The 21465-nt window shown below is 45.1% G+C and overlaps 1 protein-coding gene and 1 long non-coding RNA gene across 6 annotated transcripts in view; one reads left to right on the top strand and one right to left on the bottom strand.

The window, feature by feature from the left end:
* SPATS2L (spermatogenesis associated serine rich 2 like) overlaps positions 1–21120 on the top strand; it is a 167039-nt gene extending 145919 nt beyond the window's left edge. For all 5 annotated transcript variants that reach the window (XM_059168478.1, XM_059168481.1, XM_059168480.1 and 2 more), the window contains 5 exons: positions 4455–4513; positions 11339–11448; positions 13964–14066; positions 17234–17454; positions 20204–21120. In XM_059168478.1, coding sequence (XP_059024461.1) covers positions 4455–4513; positions 11339–11448; positions 13964–14066; positions 17234–17454; positions 20204–20599 — 889 coding nt within the window. In that variant the 3' untranslated portion in view covers positions 20600–21120. The remainder of the gene's footprint in view (positions 1–4454; positions 4514–11338; positions 11449–13963; positions 14067–17233; positions 17455–20203) is intronic.
* Positions 8942–20204, bottom strand: LOC131827595 (uncharacterized). The gene is made up of 3 exons (XR_009352064.1): positions 19389–20204; positions 17781–17966; positions 8942–10774 (listed from the first exon to the last, which is right to left on the bottom strand). It is a non-coding gene; the product is annotated as an uncharacterized LOC131827595 (long non-coding RNA).
* Positions 21121–21465: the final 345 nt, after the last annotated feature.

The following is a 21465-nucleotide window of genomic DNA, read 5'->3' as shown; positions in this document are numbered from 1 at the left end:
CTGCCGCCTCTCTGTCCTCCGTGTCTACTTCCCATGATGTCCTTCCCTTCCACGGTCCTGCCGCCTTTAAAGTGAAGCCCAAACAGACCCTCAGGCGTAGCTTACTGAGATTCTGGAGGGAGGATCGGAGGGCGCTGCTTCCGCTGGCCCCGAACCCTGGTCTGCGTTCTGCGCAGGGTCCGGATTCAGCAGGGATCCCTGGCTTGCCTTGGTGCACGTGAGTTTTGAAAGTAGTCGCACGTAGCGGTGCTTGAATTACTGAGACGCTTGAGGACAGTCTTTTGTTGAAATACCCAGAGGAGTGGAAGCACGGTTTGATGCCAGCTTCACGGACGCCTTCACAAACTCAAGTGGGCATTAAGCAGATTAACAGTTTCCTGTGAAAACCTGCATCCCTCCTGTTGCTGGCCCGGAAGGTCCGAACTAACCACTGTGTCAATATCTAGCTTTGCTGAGGATGTGTTGGGCCTGAGGATAGGTCTTATACCCCTGATGTCCATCTTGTTAAACTCTCTGGGCACATAATTATGTGAACAAACTTAATCAACAAGAATTTACCCCGATCTTGCAGCTGGCAAAGAAATTAGCAAAGGCCCCTTCCTCCTCCATTCTCCCCTCCCAACACACACACAGGCGGCAGGGCTCCGGGCCTTGTTTGGGAGCTGGGTGGGTCGGAGGACCAGCCAGGCTGCCCTGGCACTCACCCTCGGGAAGCCTGAGCACACCCACTCCTGTATCCTGGGCCTGAATTTCCTTTGGTTCATCCCTTGCATGCTCTCGGATCCCAGCGACTCTAATTAGAAGCCTTTGGGTTGGTTTTGGGGGGGTTGGGGATATGGAGGTATTTCTTACCATCATCGTTTTCTTCCCTTTCCAGCTGGTTTTCCGCTTTTTCTCCAGTAAGTCCGGCAGGTCCTCTCACCTTCCTCTCCCCTTTGCCGAAAAGCCAGTGGGCTCCACGGGGATGGTAGGGCGCCTTCCTCCCCAGCTGCATTGCTCTGCCCCATCACCCTTGCCGGCACGGGGCAGGCACTCAGCGAGTGCTTGTGCCACGGCTGAATGTTCTCTGAGTCTCCGCATTTCCCGTGCTCGCTGTGGCCTAAGCCCGCGCGCCCCGCTGCAGCCGGCAGGTGCACGGGGAGCTCGAGTTAGCTGCGGGCTCGCAGGATTCCGCCGCAGTATCCCCGCCCCCTAGTTCTTGGCACTCCTGTTGGTGTCCAGTGGAATTCACATCCCTCCCTGAGAATTGTGTCCGATCCAGGGGGGAAGGCGGGCCGGATATTCTCGCGCTCAGTCGCCTTCATCTGTTCAGCCTCATACTGACCCAAACGTGGAAGGCGGCCCCTGCTCGGTGTCTGTGTGCGCACCTGCTCGCGTTCAGACCGTCCGCGCCCCGTACAGTGACGGTCCGGAAGGCTCACATCACACTGCAGGCCGTGTACACCTTCGGCCTTGTGGCTCCTGGAAGTTCCTGTGCGCGCCCCCCCCCCCAACCACCACCACCGCTGAGGTCTCTCTTTGGCTCTTGACCCCCCACGGCCCCACCCTTCTTGCTGACTTCTCCCCTCCTCTTTGGCCTCTTTCTGTAGGGGATACAAATTCAAAACGTGTTCCCAGGCAGAGAAGCTGAGTCGTATCGTTGTGACTGGGGCTCCTGACTCCAGATTTCTAGGTTCTCCCCTTGTCTCTCTAACAGCTCATCCATTAGCCTCCCTTTCCTAAGCAAACGTGGAACTGCCCTCTCCGTGTGAGACACAAACCCAAAAACACAAACACAAAAAGTTGCCTGGCCCATCTTGGCTACATGTGTGAACTTGACAGAGGAGCTAAATATACCTCATAATCAGGGGCACACAAGCCTCTTTTGACTTAACTCAGCATTTCATATGATTAAGACACATATGCTGGTTTATGAGTAGATGGTCTCTGGGAAGAAATGGAAGAAGCTGGTGTTGGTGGAGACGTCCAGGGAAGGGAGCCAAGTACACGGGGACAGAGGGGAGATGAAGACTTTTATTTCCTCTGTTTAAAACACATTGACATCATACGTATTTAATGTCAATAAAGAAGTTACGGGTATCCTGATGGACCGGTCGGTTCTTTCCCTTGGGATTTCCTCGTTGGAACGAGCTGAGTTTCTCAGCACACAGTCCTGACTCACCAAGTGTTCAGGTTCTATTGTCTGGATGAGGAGCCCAAAACTCCTATAGACATATCTTACAAAATATGAATATTACAAAATATTCGTCCTAAGAGGAAATAAATTTTAAATACACTTTAAGTTTTAAAAGTACACCTGATGGGGGAAAAACATATCGGTTGGAACAGAAAGGTAGTAACTATGGATGCTTACTGCCATGTATTGAAGCACCTTAATTATGAGTTCACAAACTGTACAAACAAGCAAAAAAATCTCATTGGTTTCTGCGGAGGGAGGCCAGGGAACCAGCTATATCATTTGGAAAACGGATCTCCCAGCATTTATCCTGCTGACCTACATAAATTGTACTACATGTTAACCCGAATAGTTGGTAAGGCAAAGTTTCTCTTTGTGCAAGACTTCAAGGTAAATAAATGAATAAGGAGTAGTAGAATTTGAATAGCCCCATTTTTAAAACACTATTTATCCAGGTAAGCATCATCAGTGACTGCTGATAATCGTAAAAAAATAGAGACACCCTTTGTATTTCCTACAGATTTGTTATGAGATGTAAGAATTTGAATACGTTCAGGTTTGGTTTTTTCTAAAAGGAATATTTATAACTGCGTTGGGTCGTTATATGTCTGCTGGTGGAAGGAGGTAACATTAGGTACCCTTCCTGAAATATAAGCAAATCTAATCAGATGTATATATCTCATACCATATTCATAGGAAAATTTAAAGAATGGGTAAAATAATACCATGCAGTACAAATCAGCAAAATTAAAACCTTGGACAACTTAACAGAACAAACAACCTGCTTTCTTCAACAAATGAGTTGCAAACAGGCTGTGGAGAGATAAAAACAGATTTCCTAGACAATTAACCAATGCAGTGGCCAGACTTACTTAGATCCTGGCCCAAACAAACTGTTAACAAATACATAGGGAACAAATATGTAGGGAAATTTGAACATTGAGTAGATACCTGATAATATTAAATTATTGTTAATGTTTTTAGATATTCTAGTATTCTATGTAATACTATGGTAGTAAAAGTATAAAGTAATACTATGTAATATAAACACTATGTAATATAAAGTAATATTATGTAATACTTTGTAATACTATGTAATACTATGGTTGTAGTCCCAACAAAGTCATTATCTTTGCGAGATATGTATTGAAGTATTGATGGTTGAAATGAAAATTTAAAAATACCTCGCATCTATACTTATCTATACATGAAAATCTGTGAAAGGATATGCAGCTGACCCTTGAGCAGTGGAGGGGAGAGAGTTGGGGTGCCTACCCCCCACTCAGTCTAAAGTCTGTGTATAACCATTTTGACCCCCCCAAAACTTAACTTACAGCCTCTTACTGACCAGTAGCCTTACTAATACCATAAAGAATCCATTCACACATCTCATATGTTATATGTATTACATAGTATGTTCTTACAATAAAGGAAGCTAGAGACGCGAAAATGTTATTGCAAAAATCATAAGGAGAAGACACTTGTGGTATCGTATTGTGTTTACCCAAAACAACACGCATGTAAGATGACCTGCAGAGTTCAAGGTGTTGTTCAAGAGTCACCTGGATGAGGGGATTCTGATGCTGTGTTCTGTTGTGAGGGGAACTAGGAGTCAGGATGGGAGAGAAGTGAACTATTGGACAGATTATTATTTATGCAAAGAACTAACCAAAAAGTAATACAGTGTGGGGGAAAAAGTTAATTTGAACTTGAAATGCTTCTTTGGGGGAATGAGAACGTATGGAGTTCTATTATAGAACCTGTAGATGGACTGATCCAGGCCCTACTTCTCAAAGCAGATCCCAGGGCCATCTGCATCAGAGATGGGCCCACGTCCCCGCCCACCAGCCAGTATCTGAGGGAGCAACGCACAGAGGCATGTGAGAACTACAGGCCTAGATCCCCTGAACCCCGGGTTTTCAAATACTCTTCATATAGTCGTGGAACTTCAGAATTCATAGGGCAAAAATACTGCCAAATTTAAATTCAAAGCAGCACAATTCTGAAAGTCGGAAAAGGCTTTTTTTTTTTTTTTTTAAAGATTTGCTGACAATGATTTAATCAGCAGATGTCACTTTGAAATACTTGGGAGCAACCCTTCCGTGTTGCCTCATTTTTGGAAAGGCAGAGGGTGCTGCTGGCATTGTAACATAGAAATATTTATGGTAATTTTGTATTTTGTTTAATGAAAATAATTTTTCTTGTGCTTCCAGTGCTTATTAAAAGTTTCTCTTTGATTAAGCATTCTTTGCTTTTGTTTCTGTTTTTCCCCTCCCAGCATCATTGACAAAGAAGTTTCATTAATGGCAGAAATGGATAAAGTTAAAGAAGAAGCCAGTAAGTAGACACACGGTTGTTTGGTTAGGCGCCTCCTACTCTGAAGCAATCTGTAGGTCCGCTGGCAGTGATATGGATTCTGAGAAAGGTCCTAAAATTCACACCGAAATCCTGGCTAATGAGCTCTGGGACGTTGGGCAAGTCACGTAGCCCCTGGAGAGCTTGGGCACCTCGTGTGGGCATGGCCCCAGGAGCACACAGCAGAGCAGGTACTCAGCAGGATAGGTGTCCGGCTGAGTTACTTAAAATTGGGGGCATATAAAGGGGTACTTACAGGTAATTGGGTTCAAAATGACATTGAATTTAGAATTAAATTTTCAAACATCAGTTTTATGCGTTTGCAACTTCCATATCTTGCTGTGTGCCTTAAAAGATACGTTTCCCTGTTCTTTCTTAGGTTCAGCTACCTCAAGTTTAACACATCACATTCCTCTAAGAAAACTGTCCATTTGAAACTTGACTTAAATTCCCCTTAACATTTCGAATCACATCTTTAAATTAAACGCGTCTGCCTTTTTTTCTGAGCACTTTGGATGCCAGCATCCGAGCCAGCCTAAAAGCAAGATGTTCCAAGCTTTTAAACAGCTCTTATAAGTTTAATAATTCAAACGTAGAGATGTACTAAGTGAAGTTTTCTTAAAACACTCCCGGTTCTGTTTACAGACTCAGTCATATCTGCTGACAGCTGCCAGCGTAACACCTCGCAAGAAAATCAATGACAGGTTTTAAGTTGAAATCACAAATGAGACTATTTAATGTCCCAAATACCCTGTTTAAATAATAAACACCCTCAGACAGTCTTAAAATATTCGTATACCCTGGGTTGGATTTATTGTATTCTCCTTATACTTATTTCTAGTTCTCAGTTTGTCCAATGGTCGTAAAACTAGTCAACAGATAGTAGGACAGATTTCAACTCCCGCAAACAGGCTGAGGTTCACGGGTGCGACATTGTGAGACCAGATTGCTTTGTCAGCGGCAATAGCAAGTCCCAGGTTCGGCTGCTAAGCCCTCTCTTAGGATCAAATGCAGTCCCGTGTCATTGATGAGAACCCTAAAACCACATTTTTCACCTGGGATCTAGTCTTACAATTCTTATCTCCTATGCATTTTATTTTTTTTTTAATTTTTTAAAAAGATTTTGTTTATTTATCTGACTCACAGAGATCACAGGTAGGCAGAGAGGCAGGCAGAGAGGGAGGGGGAAGCAGGATCCCCGCTGAGCAGAGAGCCCGATGCGATGTGGGGCTTGATCCCAGGACCCTGAGAACATGACCTGAGCCTAAGGCAGAGGCTTTAACCGACTGAGCCACCCAGGCGTCCCTCTCCTGTGCATTTTAAATTCTTTATCCTTACCCAGATTTTTCCTCACTAACTGGATGAGTGACTCTGCACCCCAAGAACCTAATTCCTTCCCCTTCAACAGTGGTGCCTTTCTTTTTACCAGAATGAAGGATCCGACCAAATTTTTCATTCTTTTTCTATTTTTCTTGTCTGGCCCTTGGTCGTAATTCAGTAGTCACTTTGTGAAAAGTAACGATTGGTATTTTTGTTACACAATTTTTAAAAAATGATTTTAAGCAACGTCTGAGAATTTCAAATAACAGCAAGTTTTTATGAAATAAAACGAAATGTGATCCAGGGTTCAGCTGTGGAATATTTAGGCAGTTACACAATCCCTTTGAATGTGAAATTATTTTATTTTATAAAATGTTTTTATTTTATAAAGTAAATAGTATTTTATTCTTATGAAGTTTGTTTATTTCTTTCCACATGATGGGGGATTTTCCCTATTTCTTAGGTATAACATATTCTTTCTTGTTAGTTTCATGTCCTATTGATAACAATGTGAGCAGCCAACACAGACACAAAAGGATCTCTAGCACCAAGATACAAAGTTACTAGCACATCCCCTCCTAAGAGATTAACAGTAGACCTCAGATATCACGTGCTCATTCTATCTTTTTTTTTTTTTTTAAGATTTTATTTATTTATTTGACAGAGATCACAAGTAGGCAGAGAGGCAGGCAGAGAGAGGAGGAAGCAAGCTCCCGGCTGAGCAGAGAGCCCGATGCGGGGCTCGATCCCAGGACCCTGAGAGCATGACCTGAGCCAAAGGCAGAGGCTTTAACCTACTGGGCCACCCAGGCGCCCCTCATTCTATCTTCTTGAGAGAATAATATTGGGATCCAAGACCTGTGGGATTTGGAGCATCTCTGGAGAGCTTCCCCATTTTTAAAATTCACTCAATTAATAAACATTTACTGTGCACTCGCATATCACAAACTGGGTTTGACGGCAAACAGCAAACTCTGGGACCTGCACACACACGGAGTTTTAGCTACGCTGCTAAAAGCATGAAATTGGTTGGTAGGGTTTGTCTAACTTCATTCAGTCACTGGTGCCAAGTCTCCTAGTTTGAGAACTGCCCAGAGCCCCGGGGAAGCCATCTTGCTTGCACTGGGGACAAGCAAGACTGAGTTCCAACCCAGATTCCACCTGTTTACTGGCTGTGTGCCTTCGAGCCATTTTGTTAAGCTCCTCAACATCCACGCTTACCTCTCAGAAGAGGCGGAATAAGAATAGTATCATCTCAAATAGTTACTGTAAAGATAAAAGGGGAAAATATATGCCAGGCACTTAGCACAGTGCCTGACCCAGTATGTGTACGGAAAGGGAAAAGCACTCACTAGTGAAGGGGTCAGTCCAGCCTCCTCACATGACCGCCAGAAAATGGAGCCGACGGACCTCAACAGCGTCTCTCAGGTGACACAGGCGTGTCTCCACAGGCAGAGGGAACCACTGGATTTCCCTCCACTAAGAAGTGAACTGTCTTGAGATGGCTCATCTCTGGTCTCCAGAGTACTTTCCACATTTTCTGTTTGCTGCCCATGTTACAAACCTTATTTCCTCAGTTATAACATAAGCCCCTCTGTCCGTCATGGCGCCTGACGTAGTGCTGAGAAGACTGTGGGTACTTCATAATATCTGTTAAGTGAATTATTGTAATTAATTCAGTGTCTGTAGGCTGTGGGATCCAATATTAGTAATTGCAAAAAAAAAAACAAAAACAAAGGAAGTGTATTCTAGATGAACATATCTCACTTTATGAATATTTGAGGTTAGCATTTTTTTAGTGTATGGTACTAAACACGTCATGTAGGTTATTTCATTTAGTTCCACAGTAGCCCTAAAAGTAATATGATTATTACGTTTATAGATGAAGAAGCAAAACATGTTGTAGGGCTGTTGTAGGGCTATGGTCTCAGACTGTTTGAAGGAACTCAAGACCAAAATAGGTGTGTTCTTGGAGCATCAAATTTATTGGAGATAGGGGAAGAAAACATATAAACAGGAGCGCAGATCTATTGGGAGATGAAGGAAGGACTCAGAACAGTAGGAGGGTAAAAGTATCAAAGAATCTTCGTGCTTGAAACAAACTTTGTGTCCCAGCTCCTCCCCCCAGGATTTCAAGCCCATGCTCTGCTAAAGGGTATTATTTGAGAAGCCCTAAAATTTTCCATGGTTCATGCAACAAGAGCCAGCTTCCTGCATGTTCCAAAAACTTGAAGGAATTCATAAATCCTATTATGAAAGTGGATTTCAGCCTACCAGATAGTGTTTATAAAAAGTACCTAAATAATATTAATGAAGTCCCAAATGCAGTGAAAATGAAAGCTGCATGAAACTGTCTCTCTACAGATTTCCAAAAGGATGTTGCTTTCAAAACATACCTTATTATTCTATTTTAAATTTGAGGATCAATGTATCTTAGGATCTGGTCTGGTTTTGTTTTTGCTTTTTGTTTCTGTGATTGATGTTTTTGAGGTGAACCTGTTAGTGTCCCCACAGAATATTGGCTTTAGATCTCTAGTTTTAAGGCTTTTTCATAATGAAAGGCTTTGAGATGTTAATGAGACTGTATGTAAAACTCATCCCAACACTGGCTGAGGCAAAAGTATTCACTTTCATACACATTTGCATGCGGGTAAACTCAGAATTTATTGGTGATTTTGCACCTGCATTCCTGTTTCAGGACCCATTTATATCTATTTCTACAAAATCTTTTGTGCGAATGCCCAAATTCTTCTCAAAAAGTACAATTATGCCTAATTGTCACCAGTCCCACAAATGATCCATTAAGAAAAGTCAGATCTGTTTAACTGTGTAGTCATTCAGGGTCTGCTGACCCCTTTACCATCGGCTCACCAAGTATAGGCCTTCGGAATTTCTTTTTTTAATCTTTGCAAGAGCAAAGCACTTTGTTTCAACTCCCTGCTCAAGAATCGTTTTTTCATGCTACAGATTTAGTCTCATTCCTATGTTGAATTATGGCAAATACATGAATAATCAAAGGTATAAATGTTAAACATGCCTCAGTGGTCCTTCTAGAAAAAGAACTTCTGTCCTTCTTTGTGTATTCTTTTTTTTTCCCCCAAGACTTATTTATTTGTTTGAGAGAGCGCACTCATGGAGGGGAAGGCCAGAGGGAGAACGAGAGTCTTAAGCAGACTCTGTGCTAAGCCCAGAGCCTGACAGGGGGCTCTATCTTATGACCCCAAGATCATGACCTGCGCCAAAACCAAGAGTTGGACACTTAAGCTCCTGTGGCACCCAGGCACCTCGCATATTGCTTTTTTTTTTTTTCAATAAGTGTTTTTTTTTAATTTTTAAAAAGATTTTATTTATTTGTTTGACAGAGAGAGATCACAAGTGGGCAGAGAGGCACGCAGAGAGAGGAAGGGAAGCAGGCTCCCCGCTAAGCAGAGAGCCTGATGTGGGGCTCGATCCCAGGACCCTGGGATCATGACCTGAGCCAAAGGCAGAGGCTTTAACCCACTGAGCCAAACAGGCACCCCGCATACCGCTTTTAAATAATGGATTGACCCAGTCGTTCAGTCCCTCATTCAGCAAGTGTACATACTGGGCACCCACATTGTACCAGGCCCTAGGCATTGTGGACACGGAAAACTAAGTGTAGCCTCTGCCGTGATTGGAGATGCTTCCAGGGGCCAGGCTGGGATCATTAATGAGCCAGGCAGGGCAGGGAGTGATCACGGCACGATGGGCGCCATGCTCCATCCCTAAAGGGTGACAACTCAAGAGTAGCCAGTTGTTGCCACATGTTGGCCAACTGTGGCCAGAAATTCCAATATTTTAGGAGAAGCCAGAAGTCCGGCTTCTGAGTGAAATCTCCTAATTTTTAAATGGAGACAATTCATTTGTATTAAGTAACATGTGGACCAAACAAAACATACGTACTCTGTGGCCACCCATGAGAGTAGGCCACCTCTGTGTGCCCTCTTGTGTGACTGGGTAACTGGGACATCATTCAGTAATACGGGGTCTGTACTTGGATGGATTCTTTCCACACCCATCATGGGAACTCGTTCTCGACTAGCTCCCCTGTGTCCTGAAAGACTACCGGCACACATCAGCTTCTGCTCAGCTACATGGGTTTGTAAATGGGAGGCAAGGGGAGTCCTGGTGGATAATCAGAGCATGATTAGAGGAGTTTAGCCAACAATTAGACCTTGTGAGTTACAGATTACTGATTCTATCGACATCTCAACATTCATATCAGCATTAGTGATAATGTTTCTCTGTCTGTAGAATGGATTATAGTTTGCAGGAAATCTTAACTCTTGATTGCTTTTCAACTTTTCGAGGGGTTTTGAAGTGGCTGTTTTTGACATTTATACATTAAGAACCCTTACGGTGAGAAATCATTGTTCAGCTCTGCGTGTATGCTGTGAATCTGGTCTAATAAAGCAGTTGACTTTTGTTCAGCCAAGAAAGGAATGTAACTCCAATATGTGTAGCGTCTTCATTGGGTGGACTTCTTTCTTCTCATAACTCAACATGCTTGTCCAAAAGAAAGGAAGGCAGTTCGTCTGTGACTTCAAGTTAGAGAATAAGCTATCTCTCGGAAGAGGAAATTTTGTATTTAAATCTCACTCTATGTGATTGTATGCATTGCTTTTGAGCTAGCTGTAGAATCTTTTGGGAAACACAGACACATGCACACAAATTCACCTGTGGACTGCTACCTCTGCTTGAACCTTCAGGCCATCCGACAGACATGTGAAATGTGGCACCGGACGGAAAGCTCCCTGGTGTCTTCTGCGCGGATGCTAAAGAGGATACACAAATCCCGTCCAAGCGGGTTTTGACTCACCCTGGACATTTTTCCATGGGGGACGCTTAAAACAAGGCACTCTGGTCTAGAACTTCTCTTTGGTTGCAAAAATGGAAACAGATCTGTAGAGTATCAAAAGCAGAGGCATTTTTTAGTTCACAAAAAGCTAATAAAGTAAAACTTCAATGTCACATTCCAATGATACAGCTAATGGCTCTCAATGAGTAAGTGGTAAAGTTCAGAAGGTCTGACGCTGTTAGAATTTCATAGTCCGGCACATCCAGGAGAATGGTTTTTGCTTAGTGGCCTCCCTATCTTTGCGATATCATTCAGACAGGATTTCACCAAGTGTCTTTTTTTTGGTGATAGTGGTTCTGAGTAATGCACAAGTTGCAAAGACTAAATTAAGGAAGTGAGATCAGACGGCGGTGAGGAAAGCAAAGGAGACCGTGGGTGTACAGTGAGTCCAAAGGGACCGTGTTTGATTGAGGAGTTGGTGGATAAGACATACAGAAGTGATCAGTCCCGAGCACTGAGGGCCAACCCACCTCAGTAACCAACTCAGAAAACCTAGTCATGGTCCAACAGAGCGATCAGTACGTGGAGGGAGAACCGATCCCAAGAAACAGGTCATTTAATATGTTTAGATCACTGGCCCTAATGCATTATTCTTTCTTATTTGGCAGTGGAAATCCTGACTGCTCGTCAGAAGAAAGCCGAAGAACTAAAGAGACTGACGGATCTGGCCAGTCAGATGGCGGAGATGCAGCTGGCGGAACTCAGGGCAGAAATTAAGGTCAGTTCTAAAATATCACAGCCTGAACCCGGAGCCAGAGATCTGATCCCCATTACGTTTGTTTTGCATCGATAGAGTGCGGCTCTCTGAGGATCTGATGTAATGCACCCAGCTTTAATGTTCTTTCCCAGTGCTGAGCTAGAGAATACAGAAGGGCAAAGAACCCACTAATCACTGTATTTAAGTCTACTATGGTTTGCAGGGATATATTATTACAGAGGAGAAGTACGAGCTCTTTTCTTAGTCAGTAGAGACTGACCCAAATAAAATGTATTCAACCACGAATTAGAGCTGGAATGGGGGATATTATTTTCACCATATGTAATTCAGGTGTATGTATATAAGCACTCCGACATGGGAACACACAGCGAGTGTGAACCTGGTAGAACAGTAAGGATGCTAAAGCTTACATAATACACAGCGACTTCTTTCTTGTATCCTTTTCTAGCTGACTTGCCCTTTTATTAAGAAGACCACCCACAGATATGTATTTATTGGATCTCTATAGTGGCAAGCGATAGAAGCTGACCCTGGCTAACCTCGAGAATAAGAGGAAGTTGAAAGAAAATGAGTGCAGCTCTCCAAAGTGTGATCGGAGGACTCCAGGCTACACTTGGGCAGAAACCCAGGCAGCCTCCTGGGTGACGTAGACAGCTGCAATTACCAGACTTTCTTCAGGGTGCCGTTAGAGTGGGGGACCTTTAGATGTCATCAGCCTTTGTGCCACCCCACCCGATTCACGTCCCAAAGAAAGAGATTCTGATTGGCCTCAGCCTGAATCACAGACACCATTGGGCTAAGGGAGGCCTTGACTGACCCACCAACACTGGGGATCTTTGAAACTGCATTGGGATACAGTTATCAGGAGGAGAGAGGTTCCCAAAAGGGCAAAAACAAGTGTCTACAACAAAACGGGAACTTCCAGTTTCTACATTTTCCATTATCCTCTTCTTTTTCCCCAATGCCCTGAACATACACACATGGGCTCAGCATCAGCATCTGCCCAGCTTCTAGGGTCTAGAGTGCTTTGAGGACACAATTGCTACTCGCTTTCTAAGTAGGACCGTCTGCTCATCCAGGCATAAAAGTTGCTGGGGTGGCAGAAAGTGGCAAATGACTTCAGTCCCCTCTGCCCTGGTTAAGCATGAAAAGGAGCCCCTTGGGGATAAGGACCTCTCTGAGGGTCCTGAGAAGGCCTGATGGTCGTTCCCTTCTCGTCTGGTCTTTGTTGTTGCCAACCAGTCCCTTGCAATGTCTTCCCACCCAGCCTTTCTGCCTCCACTGTCTCCCTCCAGCCTGGTCAGCCACCCTAAGACCGGAGTCGCAGTCCAGAGCAGATCTGCCCCCCCCCCATTATGGCCTACCCTCCCCTCAGAATGAAATCCAGAGCTGGACCCCATTATTTATATATATATTTTCCAAGCTCTGTGCCCAAGGGAGGAAGGTGAAATTGCCAGCTCCAGGTCTGGTGACATCTGCTTACTTTCCAAGTTTCATTTCTGCCTACCCAGATGCAACTCATCAAAAAATGGTTAACAGCACAGGCTTTAGGCCGAAAACAGTCCAGCTCCTGTGACCTTGGGTAAATTAAATTCCTCTCAGATTCCTAGAACCTTGATTCCCTCTCTATAAAATAGAGATAATAACAGAACTGACTTCATAATAATACGATCAGATGAAAATGAGACTATCTGTTAAGAATTTGGTCCACGTCTGGTAAGTGATCAATATATTTCTTTTAATGTTCCAGCACAAATGCTCCCTCTCACGTAACACTTCCCCTATGCCCCTTAGGAGGAAATCATTCTTCCTCTTTTGTATTCCTCAAGCACTTACCACATTCTACCTCGTATTGTGGTTATCTGTTTCCCTGGTCTTGTGGTAAACTCTCTGGCAAATTCAGGAGGGACTGAGTCATAGTTATTTCTGTATACCTCACTCTGTCATCTACACACAGATCTTAATTTTAAATGAATTGAAAAGTAATCTCTTTCCTACTTCCTTAAACAGCACTTGAAATTCTACCATTCAAGATAATGTTTTCTAGTTACTAAAGCCTTTTTGAGTGTCCTGCTTCCCTGTTAGGATGGGGAAGGATTACGTGTCTTCTTTCAAGAGTGGGTGACACCTTAGCAAGTCATTGGCCAAATTAGAAAGACTGCCAGAATGCAATCCTGCGATCCCAAAATCTGTAACGGGACAGAACATGCTAGAAGGTGGGCGAGGGGGCTGAGAGTTAAGCACGGGAGTCCAGATGCACATTTTGCCGGATCACAGTTTTCTCCAGGTCTGGGCAGGAGAAAGACAAAACCCTCACAGAGTCCTGAAAGGAGAAGGTGATGGATGTTTCTCCAGGCAAGTCAGACCAGGCCCGGTTTGACGGAACCTCCCAGGGGCAGAGCCGGCATGCCCGGCCTCCTGGTTAGCAGGGACAGCGGCCGCTGAAGGGCAAAGCAACTGAATCCGCTGAGTGCCTGGGTCACTCCCGTAACCGTGGGGCTCTTGTCTCCTCCAGCACTTCGTCAGCGAGCGGAAATACGACGAAGAGCTCGGGAGAGCCGCCCGGTTCTCCTGCGACATCGAGCAGCTAAAGGCCCAAATCATGCTCTGCGGAGAAAGTGAGTTTTGCGTACTTGCTAAATAATTCTGTGTGAGTTAAGCTCGGTGCTATTTGGAGTTGATATCGGAAATGTCAGGTGTGCGGTCCCCCAGGGGGGTTAAAGCAAGGTCTAAAGAGATTTAATGATCTAAGGTCACGACACAAGTCACTAGAAATGTCAAGATTTGAACTTAGAGTCTTCAAATGCCACTGCCCGTCCGTAAATCCCCGGGATTTATGAAGCAGAACAGAACGGGTCAGCTAGTCTATATCTTTTGCAAACTTTTCTTAAGCACCACCGGATAAACTGCCTTTCTGAATTTCCACCAGCCTGGCTCCACAGAGACCTGTTACCCTGAGAGCTGGGCTCCCTAACAAGTCTGGGGACAATCGGCTCTGGTCATAAAGGGCCCAGCTGTTGTCTGTGAACGGCTCGCTGTGCCTTGAGTCTCTCCCCCTGGTGGGTTCTGTGTGCTTGCGGGGGGAAGTCTGCAGATAATGAAGGACTTCACTTCAACCATTAGCTTTAGGCTTGTTCGCTATTAAGCCTTAATTAGAGCAGTTAATGTGCAACAAAATTGGCTGATCTTTCTTTCTCCTACTCCAGCCACCCATGGGGGCGGGTGGGGACGCGAAGGGACAGTGAGATGGCGAGTGAGATGGCGTTCAGGTGGGGACAAGGAGGAAGGAAGGACTGGAGAGGCACGTGAATGCCCCACAACCTCAGAGTCCGCTGGACATTTGCAACGTGGCTGCACTTTTGTTTTCAAAGTCAAAAGTGCTCCCCCCCCAAGTATAAAAAATAGAAGCTTGATCTAAAAATCAGAGAGCTGTATTAAATAGAACATGCCATTACCATTGTGTATCCCTCACACTTTCTATGCACGTTTCACTTGGGTTAAGTCAAATATTACATCTCTCATGATACTGTATGTTATAATTTATTATCCTATACTACATAATACAAAGGAATTGATTCGTTTTTATCATTTCACAACATACGGTTGAGATTTTTCCATGTCAACATTTAACTCATAATTTATATGAATATAACTGACACAACCAGTCCCCTAATTGTGGACCAGTTGCTACCAACTTTTTCACTGTTAAAATAACACCACTGTGGGCTCCATAGCTCAGGGCTTAGAGCACTGGTCTTGTAAAATAACACCACTGTGAGCATTCTTGTTCACGTATCTTTAGCAGTTATCTGATTTTCTGACTGAATGTCTTTTTTTTTTTTTTTAAGATTTTATTTTTGAGTAATATTTATAGACAACATGGGCTTGAACTCAACCCCAAGATCAAGAGTCACACGCTGTACCAACTGAGCCATCCGAGAACCCCCCTCCCGATGCATTTCTTTTCAATTATTTTCCTTTTTTTTTTTTTTCTATGTGTTCCCTCCCTCGTGTCATAATCTACCCATTTATCATTCTCTACCCCCCCATTTGCCCCATCTGAAAAACAAATGAGTGGGTTCACAGTTGGCCATTCAACTGTCCATGCAAGTTTCCACTTCAGCCTGGTGATGAGTGAGACCCTGAGGCCAAGTGACTGTCCCCATCTGAGGAGGGATGGTTGGTGCAGCTTCACACCCCCTTCCCTCCAGAGCACTTCCAGGGCCATCTCGTGGAAGGAACCATCCCGTACCAAACAGCAAGTGTCCACACGAGAGACAGCCTCCCCTGTTGGAGACAATAGTCGTCCAACAGAGGACTCCTTCCAGCTCAGCCTTGTTGAGAACACACTGGAAACCCACAGCTAATGAACCAGAGTCATCCCTGAGCTGTAGGAAATAATGACCACCCCCTCCCCGCTGAAATTGTATCTAGTGAACACAAGAGCCACTGAAATCCCCTGGTCACGTTGGGACAGTCCCCAATGGGCTGTCACACCTTACTTACAAATAAGGGGACTAGAGATGCATCCCTGTCCTTCCCATTTCTAATGTTCTGTGATCCCTCCTCGTCACTGCTGATCCTCTGGAAAAACCCAAGGATGAAGTCCGATCCAATACAGGTAGCACAGAATGTTGCTTTTTAAAAATTGTTGACAATTTTAAGATTCAAAGGTCTGATTGCCCAGCACAGCAGTCAAATTCTGGTGAACGGTGAGAGGGAGGTGGTAACTTCATCCTTGAGCGGTTCCCTCCAGCCCGGACTCAGGATCATCACACAGAAATCATCCCAGCCCAAACCACCTCATTCAAAACCGGCGGGGCTGGGGATCATGAACATTGAAGAGCCCAGTCCATTGGGATCTGTGTGATGAGGCACTGACTCGAGCTTTGACTCTGGACCCACCTGCAGATGAGCTGTAGAAAATGGCATCAGGAAAGAGGCCGGATCATGTGGCTCTCGTGGGACAGGAACAGTGCTTTAGGGCCTGTTTGGGCCGGCAGGCCTGGCTCCGTCATCACAGAACGTGCATGACCCAAAGTGACAAAATTCCTGACACCCAGCAGAACATCCACGTGTCCACATGCCTCCTGGTCCTCCTGTGTCTCCGCAGCCCCCACTGGTCTAGCGAGCAGACGGCAGACCCGGGCTTGGGAACAGGGAAGCCGAGAGGCAGATCACCCTTGTGCACAGGTGCGAGAGGGTACTTCGAGACTCCGCTGTCTCTCTTCCTTCTGCGGTTCCTAGCCTAAGGAATAACACTACAGTCGCTCATATATGTCTTCTTGCCGACAAGTGTTTCCCAACTTGTATGATGATGCCGTCATCACCGTCCGGTGACTCTCCCAGACAGGACAGTGCCCTTTCAGATGACATCTTAAATATATATACATGTACATGTTTTGAAACTCCTGTGTGTCTGTATATATACATATATTTATGCGTGTGTGTATGTGTGTATATATTTTAAAGATTTTATTTATTTGACAGAGATCACAAGCAGGCAGAGAGGCAGATGGGGGGTTGGGGAGCAGGCTTCCTGCTGAGCAGAGAGCCGGATGTGGGGTTCGATCCCAGGAACCTGGGATCATGACCCGAGCCAAAGGCAGAGGCTTAACCCACTGAGCCACCCAGGCACGCATATATATATATATATATATATATATATATATATATATATATATGCTTTTTGAAGCTCCTGCCAGTGTCTCCCGTCTGCTAAGGGCTTCCCGAGGCGGGAGGGGTCATGGCGCAGCCGGTAACGCCAGGCGCTTTCTCGTTGCAGTCACACACCCAAAGAACAGCTATTCCTCAAGAACGCCCTGCAGCTCCCTGCTGCCCCTGCTGAACGCCCACGCAGCAGCCTCTGGAAAACAGAGTCACTTTACCCGAAAATCGACCAATCACAACAAGCCCTCGGAGGGTAAAGCCGCAACCCCCAAAATGGCCAGCAACCTTCCCAGCGCTGCCGACAGCTCTCCCCAGGCCGTGCCAGCTAATAAGCAGGTGAGCCTGTGCAGGGAGGCCAGCGTGCGCTGCCCCCGGGGGTCCCGCAGACCCTGGTGCCCGGACGAAACTACCTGCCGGGCTGGGGAGGCCTCTGGCCCCCGGGGGGCCTCCCCGAACTCCCCTGGTCAGTCCACACACATTCCAGAGGCCCTTTTCCAGGCAGATGAGGTGGCCTGCATACGCCTGAAGGAGCCAGCCCTTCTTGTGCCTTTCAAGCCACACCCCTCACCCCCCAACACACCCCTGCACCCCCCCACTCCTCACAACACCCCCCCACCCCCCCACCCCTCCCAAGCCCCAGACATGGGAATAAGATTCCGTACCTGCTCACTGACACTACTGATGAAAGGAAATCTGGCGTCTGTTTTGTAAGTTCCTTGAATTCCCAATTATGTGTAGTTTTTCAGCACAAGGCCAAAGTCAGTTCAAACTTCCCTGTCTTCTTCTGGGCTTTCGGTAAAGAGAGTATCTTTCAAAATGACATTGGTAATTCCTCTCTGCCGTGGCTCCTAAAAATAGAAGCGTTCCTTCTTTCCTTCTGCTCCTCCACTGTATGCCTAAGAAGCGATTTCCCCCTGGTCATTAGAGGATGAACAAGACATGGGGTTTGATGATACAGACGTTGGGCATGCTATAAAGACAGCTTTCATGGTCTCTAAGAAAGAGAGCTCAAGTAAAGAGACTTCTTTAAAGCATTCCCAAATCCTGGTTTTCCAGCAGGTGCCCTGTTGGATTCTGTGGTCTAGGGTTTTTAGCCTTCTCATAAATGACACTGACAGGCATTTCTCTGGGCCCAGACGTCTTTCCCAACGTGAAAAGAGCACTTTGACAAGGAGCATTTCATATATTCATGGGCTAAAGATCATTATCAGGTCTGTTTTACTTGTCATCTAAACACATCTTCACACCATTTGTTCTTTGGTCATTACTAAACCCCATACAAAAAGTAAGTCTAAAATTTAGGCAGGGTTTCCCTTTCACTTTTCTAAAAACAAAAGAAGCCAAATTAAATGCGAGCGACATAGATACTTTTTTAGCTCACTGTTACCATTTCCAGTAAAACATTTCAGGAGATGGCTCATTTAAGCCGAAATATTCTTCCATAGAGAAGCCAGAACACTGCAGACCTAGGCAAGAAGGGCCCTTGGGCCAGGCCCTACACTTGGGAGTAACCCCTCCTGGCCCTCTCGCAGCCACGGACCTCCCTATGGAGCAAGCCCGAGGAGATGCCAGGACTCAGAATCGGTACTCTCCCTTCTGGAAGGTGCTCCAAATACTCCAGATCCTGAATTCTAGTCCCAAAATTGCCCCAAGCCTGCTCTTAGGATCTGTTTGGACCGCTTTCCTGGATATGGCACCCTGAGAGCCAACCACTCCACTGGTGTGCACACCCCCAGGTCCAGAGCAGGATTACTTGGGGGTGAGGACGAAGCTGAAGCAGGCTGGAGCGCCCACATTCATGCGTGCAAGGCCCACTCACAACGCGGGAAGGAGTCAGAGCAGGGAAGAGACACTACTCACTCGTGCGGTTATATGGGCCTTTGTACTGCCCGGTTCCTACATGACGAGGGGTGGGTCTGCCCTAAACCTAGTTCAAACTTCCCAGTCACTGCGCACAAATTCAGAACTTTGTATCTTTATAAGCCATAAAATCACACATTTTAATAATAGAAGTTTGATTTTCAGTAAAGGTCTCTGTTCATGGAACCAATTATTTACGGATCTTGTCAGGAAGACCATATGCGAAATGGGAACGTCTCTATCATTTTCTAACTGTAGACCTTGGGCAAGTCTCTTATATTCATTATCCTCATCTATAAAATGAAGTAACAGCAACTACCTTAAAGGGTCAGTGTGAGGACACATGAGACAGTCCCTTGCGTGAGACCCGGCATGCTACAAGCGCTCAGTGAATGTTGGCTGTTACTGACCTCGAGGAGTTCAGAAATCCTTCCCTTGTACAGGGACAGACACACTGACTGTTGCTTCCTCTCTACTCTTCCATTTACATTCGTGGCTGCTGGTTTGTTGAAGGGTGCCAGTTTTCCAGTATGATGCTTCAGAACTCATGTTGGCTGAGAACTCTGAAAAGTTTATTAGAAGAACGAATCACCTGTAGGAAAATTCACATCACCTCTACAGCCTGCCAAGATCTACCAGATAGACCTCAGCCTTGTGTTTACCCAAGACGATGTTTCTAAGCTATGATAGTTGTTTTGAGATAAAAATAGAAAAGCTACTTTAGAGAAGAAAACTTACAAACTGAATTTTAAGCAGAATTTTACATTTTGCTTCTATATCTAATGAGAATTCCTACACCTAATCCATTTAGAAGGTCCCAGAAATTTTCACGGTAGAGAATTACCATTGTCCTGCCTCTGTGTTAACATTTTATTCCATGATATTTTCAGTGTATTTTATGGGGTTTCGTTGGTTCTGGCGTTGTCTCTCTTAGACTTCTGAAACCTCTCTTCCAACATCAGTCATTTTCTTGGAGTTCCACTCACAAGATGGTCTGCTGTTCTTTTAAGCTTGAGGATTGTATCAGCTCGACCCCATTTGCATGTTGTCATCGTCCTCTAGGGTGTGAAAAAGGTTACCTGTGGCTTAGAGGTTTGGTTTCCCTGATGTCATCTGGAGTTTGGTGCCATCCAATACCCATCTCTTTTCTTTTCATTTTATCTTTTCTTTTTTCTTTCTTTCTTTCTTTTCTTTTTTTTTTTTTTTTTTTTTTTTTTTTGTGCAGAATGGGTCTTCTAGCCAAAGACGAAGATTTAATCCTCAGTACCATAACAACAGGCTGAATGGCTCTGCCAAGCCACAGGGCGGTGGAAATGAAGCTGATTTAATGACGAAGGGCAACAACCGCCATGAACACAGAAGACAGCCGCACAATGGCTTCCGTCCCAAAAACAAAGGCGGCGCCAAAAACCAAGAAGCCCCCATGGGGACAAAGACCCCCGAGGCCCCAGCCCATTCGGAGAAGCCCCGGCGAAGGCAGCACGCTGTAGACAACTCAGAGGCCAGGCCGTTCCGGGGGAACGTCGCTAGGGTTTCACAGTGTAATCTCTGCCCCACGAGAATAGAAGTTTCCACAGACGCCACGGTCCTCTCAGTCCCAGCGGTGACGTTGGTGGCCTGAGTGAGGAGGAAGAAAAAAAAAAGCAGTTTTCACTCAGTTTTGGTTCCCTGCCCGAGGTGCTGACCCAATCCGCTGCCGAAGGAGAGTCAATCAGAATATACAGACCCTGTATGGTTGTGTCATCCTCTCTTAATCATTTTTACTAATTCTAATAATCAGCTCTAGCTTGCTTTCATAACTTTCATGGCTTTGCTTGATCTGTTGATGCTTTTTCTCATCAAGACATCGCAGCATTTTAGCCCAGCAGTATTTACTCGTTTGTTAGGAAAATCAAGATGTGGCTACAGATCAGAGGCTCAGTAGCAACCTGTGTTGTAGCAGTGATGTCAGTCCATTGATTGTCTTTAGAGAGTTAATGTTGGGAAAAAAAAAAAAAAAAACTTACCGAACAGACAACCATGATCTGCTGAAGACACATGCGCTTTTGTAGAATTTAACACCTGGTGTTTTTCTGAAAAAGAAAATATATATATATACATATATTGCTTTATTTGAAACAAATTAAAATATGCTGCATTTGACACCTGGCTGGCTTTCTTTTTTATTATTGATGCCCACTTTGTTTTTCAGTGTAGGACCTCCGAGCAAACTGGAGGGAGTATGGCTCAGAGCTCTCCCCAGTACTCTTGCTCTTAGGACAAGTACCTTTTCAGAAAAAAACAATGCCTCACAATGGCCCCGGCCAGTCTGTTGCCCCACATATAAATGGGTGTGCACCCCAATCATCTTAGACACCATATGGTAATTCGGAAGCCTTGGTCGCAAGAAACAGACCTCAGCTCAGCCTCATTGAAACAATAAAGACAATTTATTGGTTCAGTGACCGAAAAGTCCAGCAACAACAAATGCCTTGGGTCCAGGTTGGT

The sequence above is a fragment of the Mustela lutreola genome, chromosome 3, assembly GCF_030435805.1.
Source record: "Mustela lutreola isolate mMusLut2 chromosome 3, mMusLut2.pri, whole genome shotgun sequence".
Taxonomy (NCBI): Eukaryota; Metazoa; Chordata; class Mammalia; order Carnivora; family Mustelidae; genus Mustela; species Mustela lutreola.
Note: the sequence above shows the minus strand (reverse complement) of the source record. Positions and strands in the feature narration are given on the sequence as shown.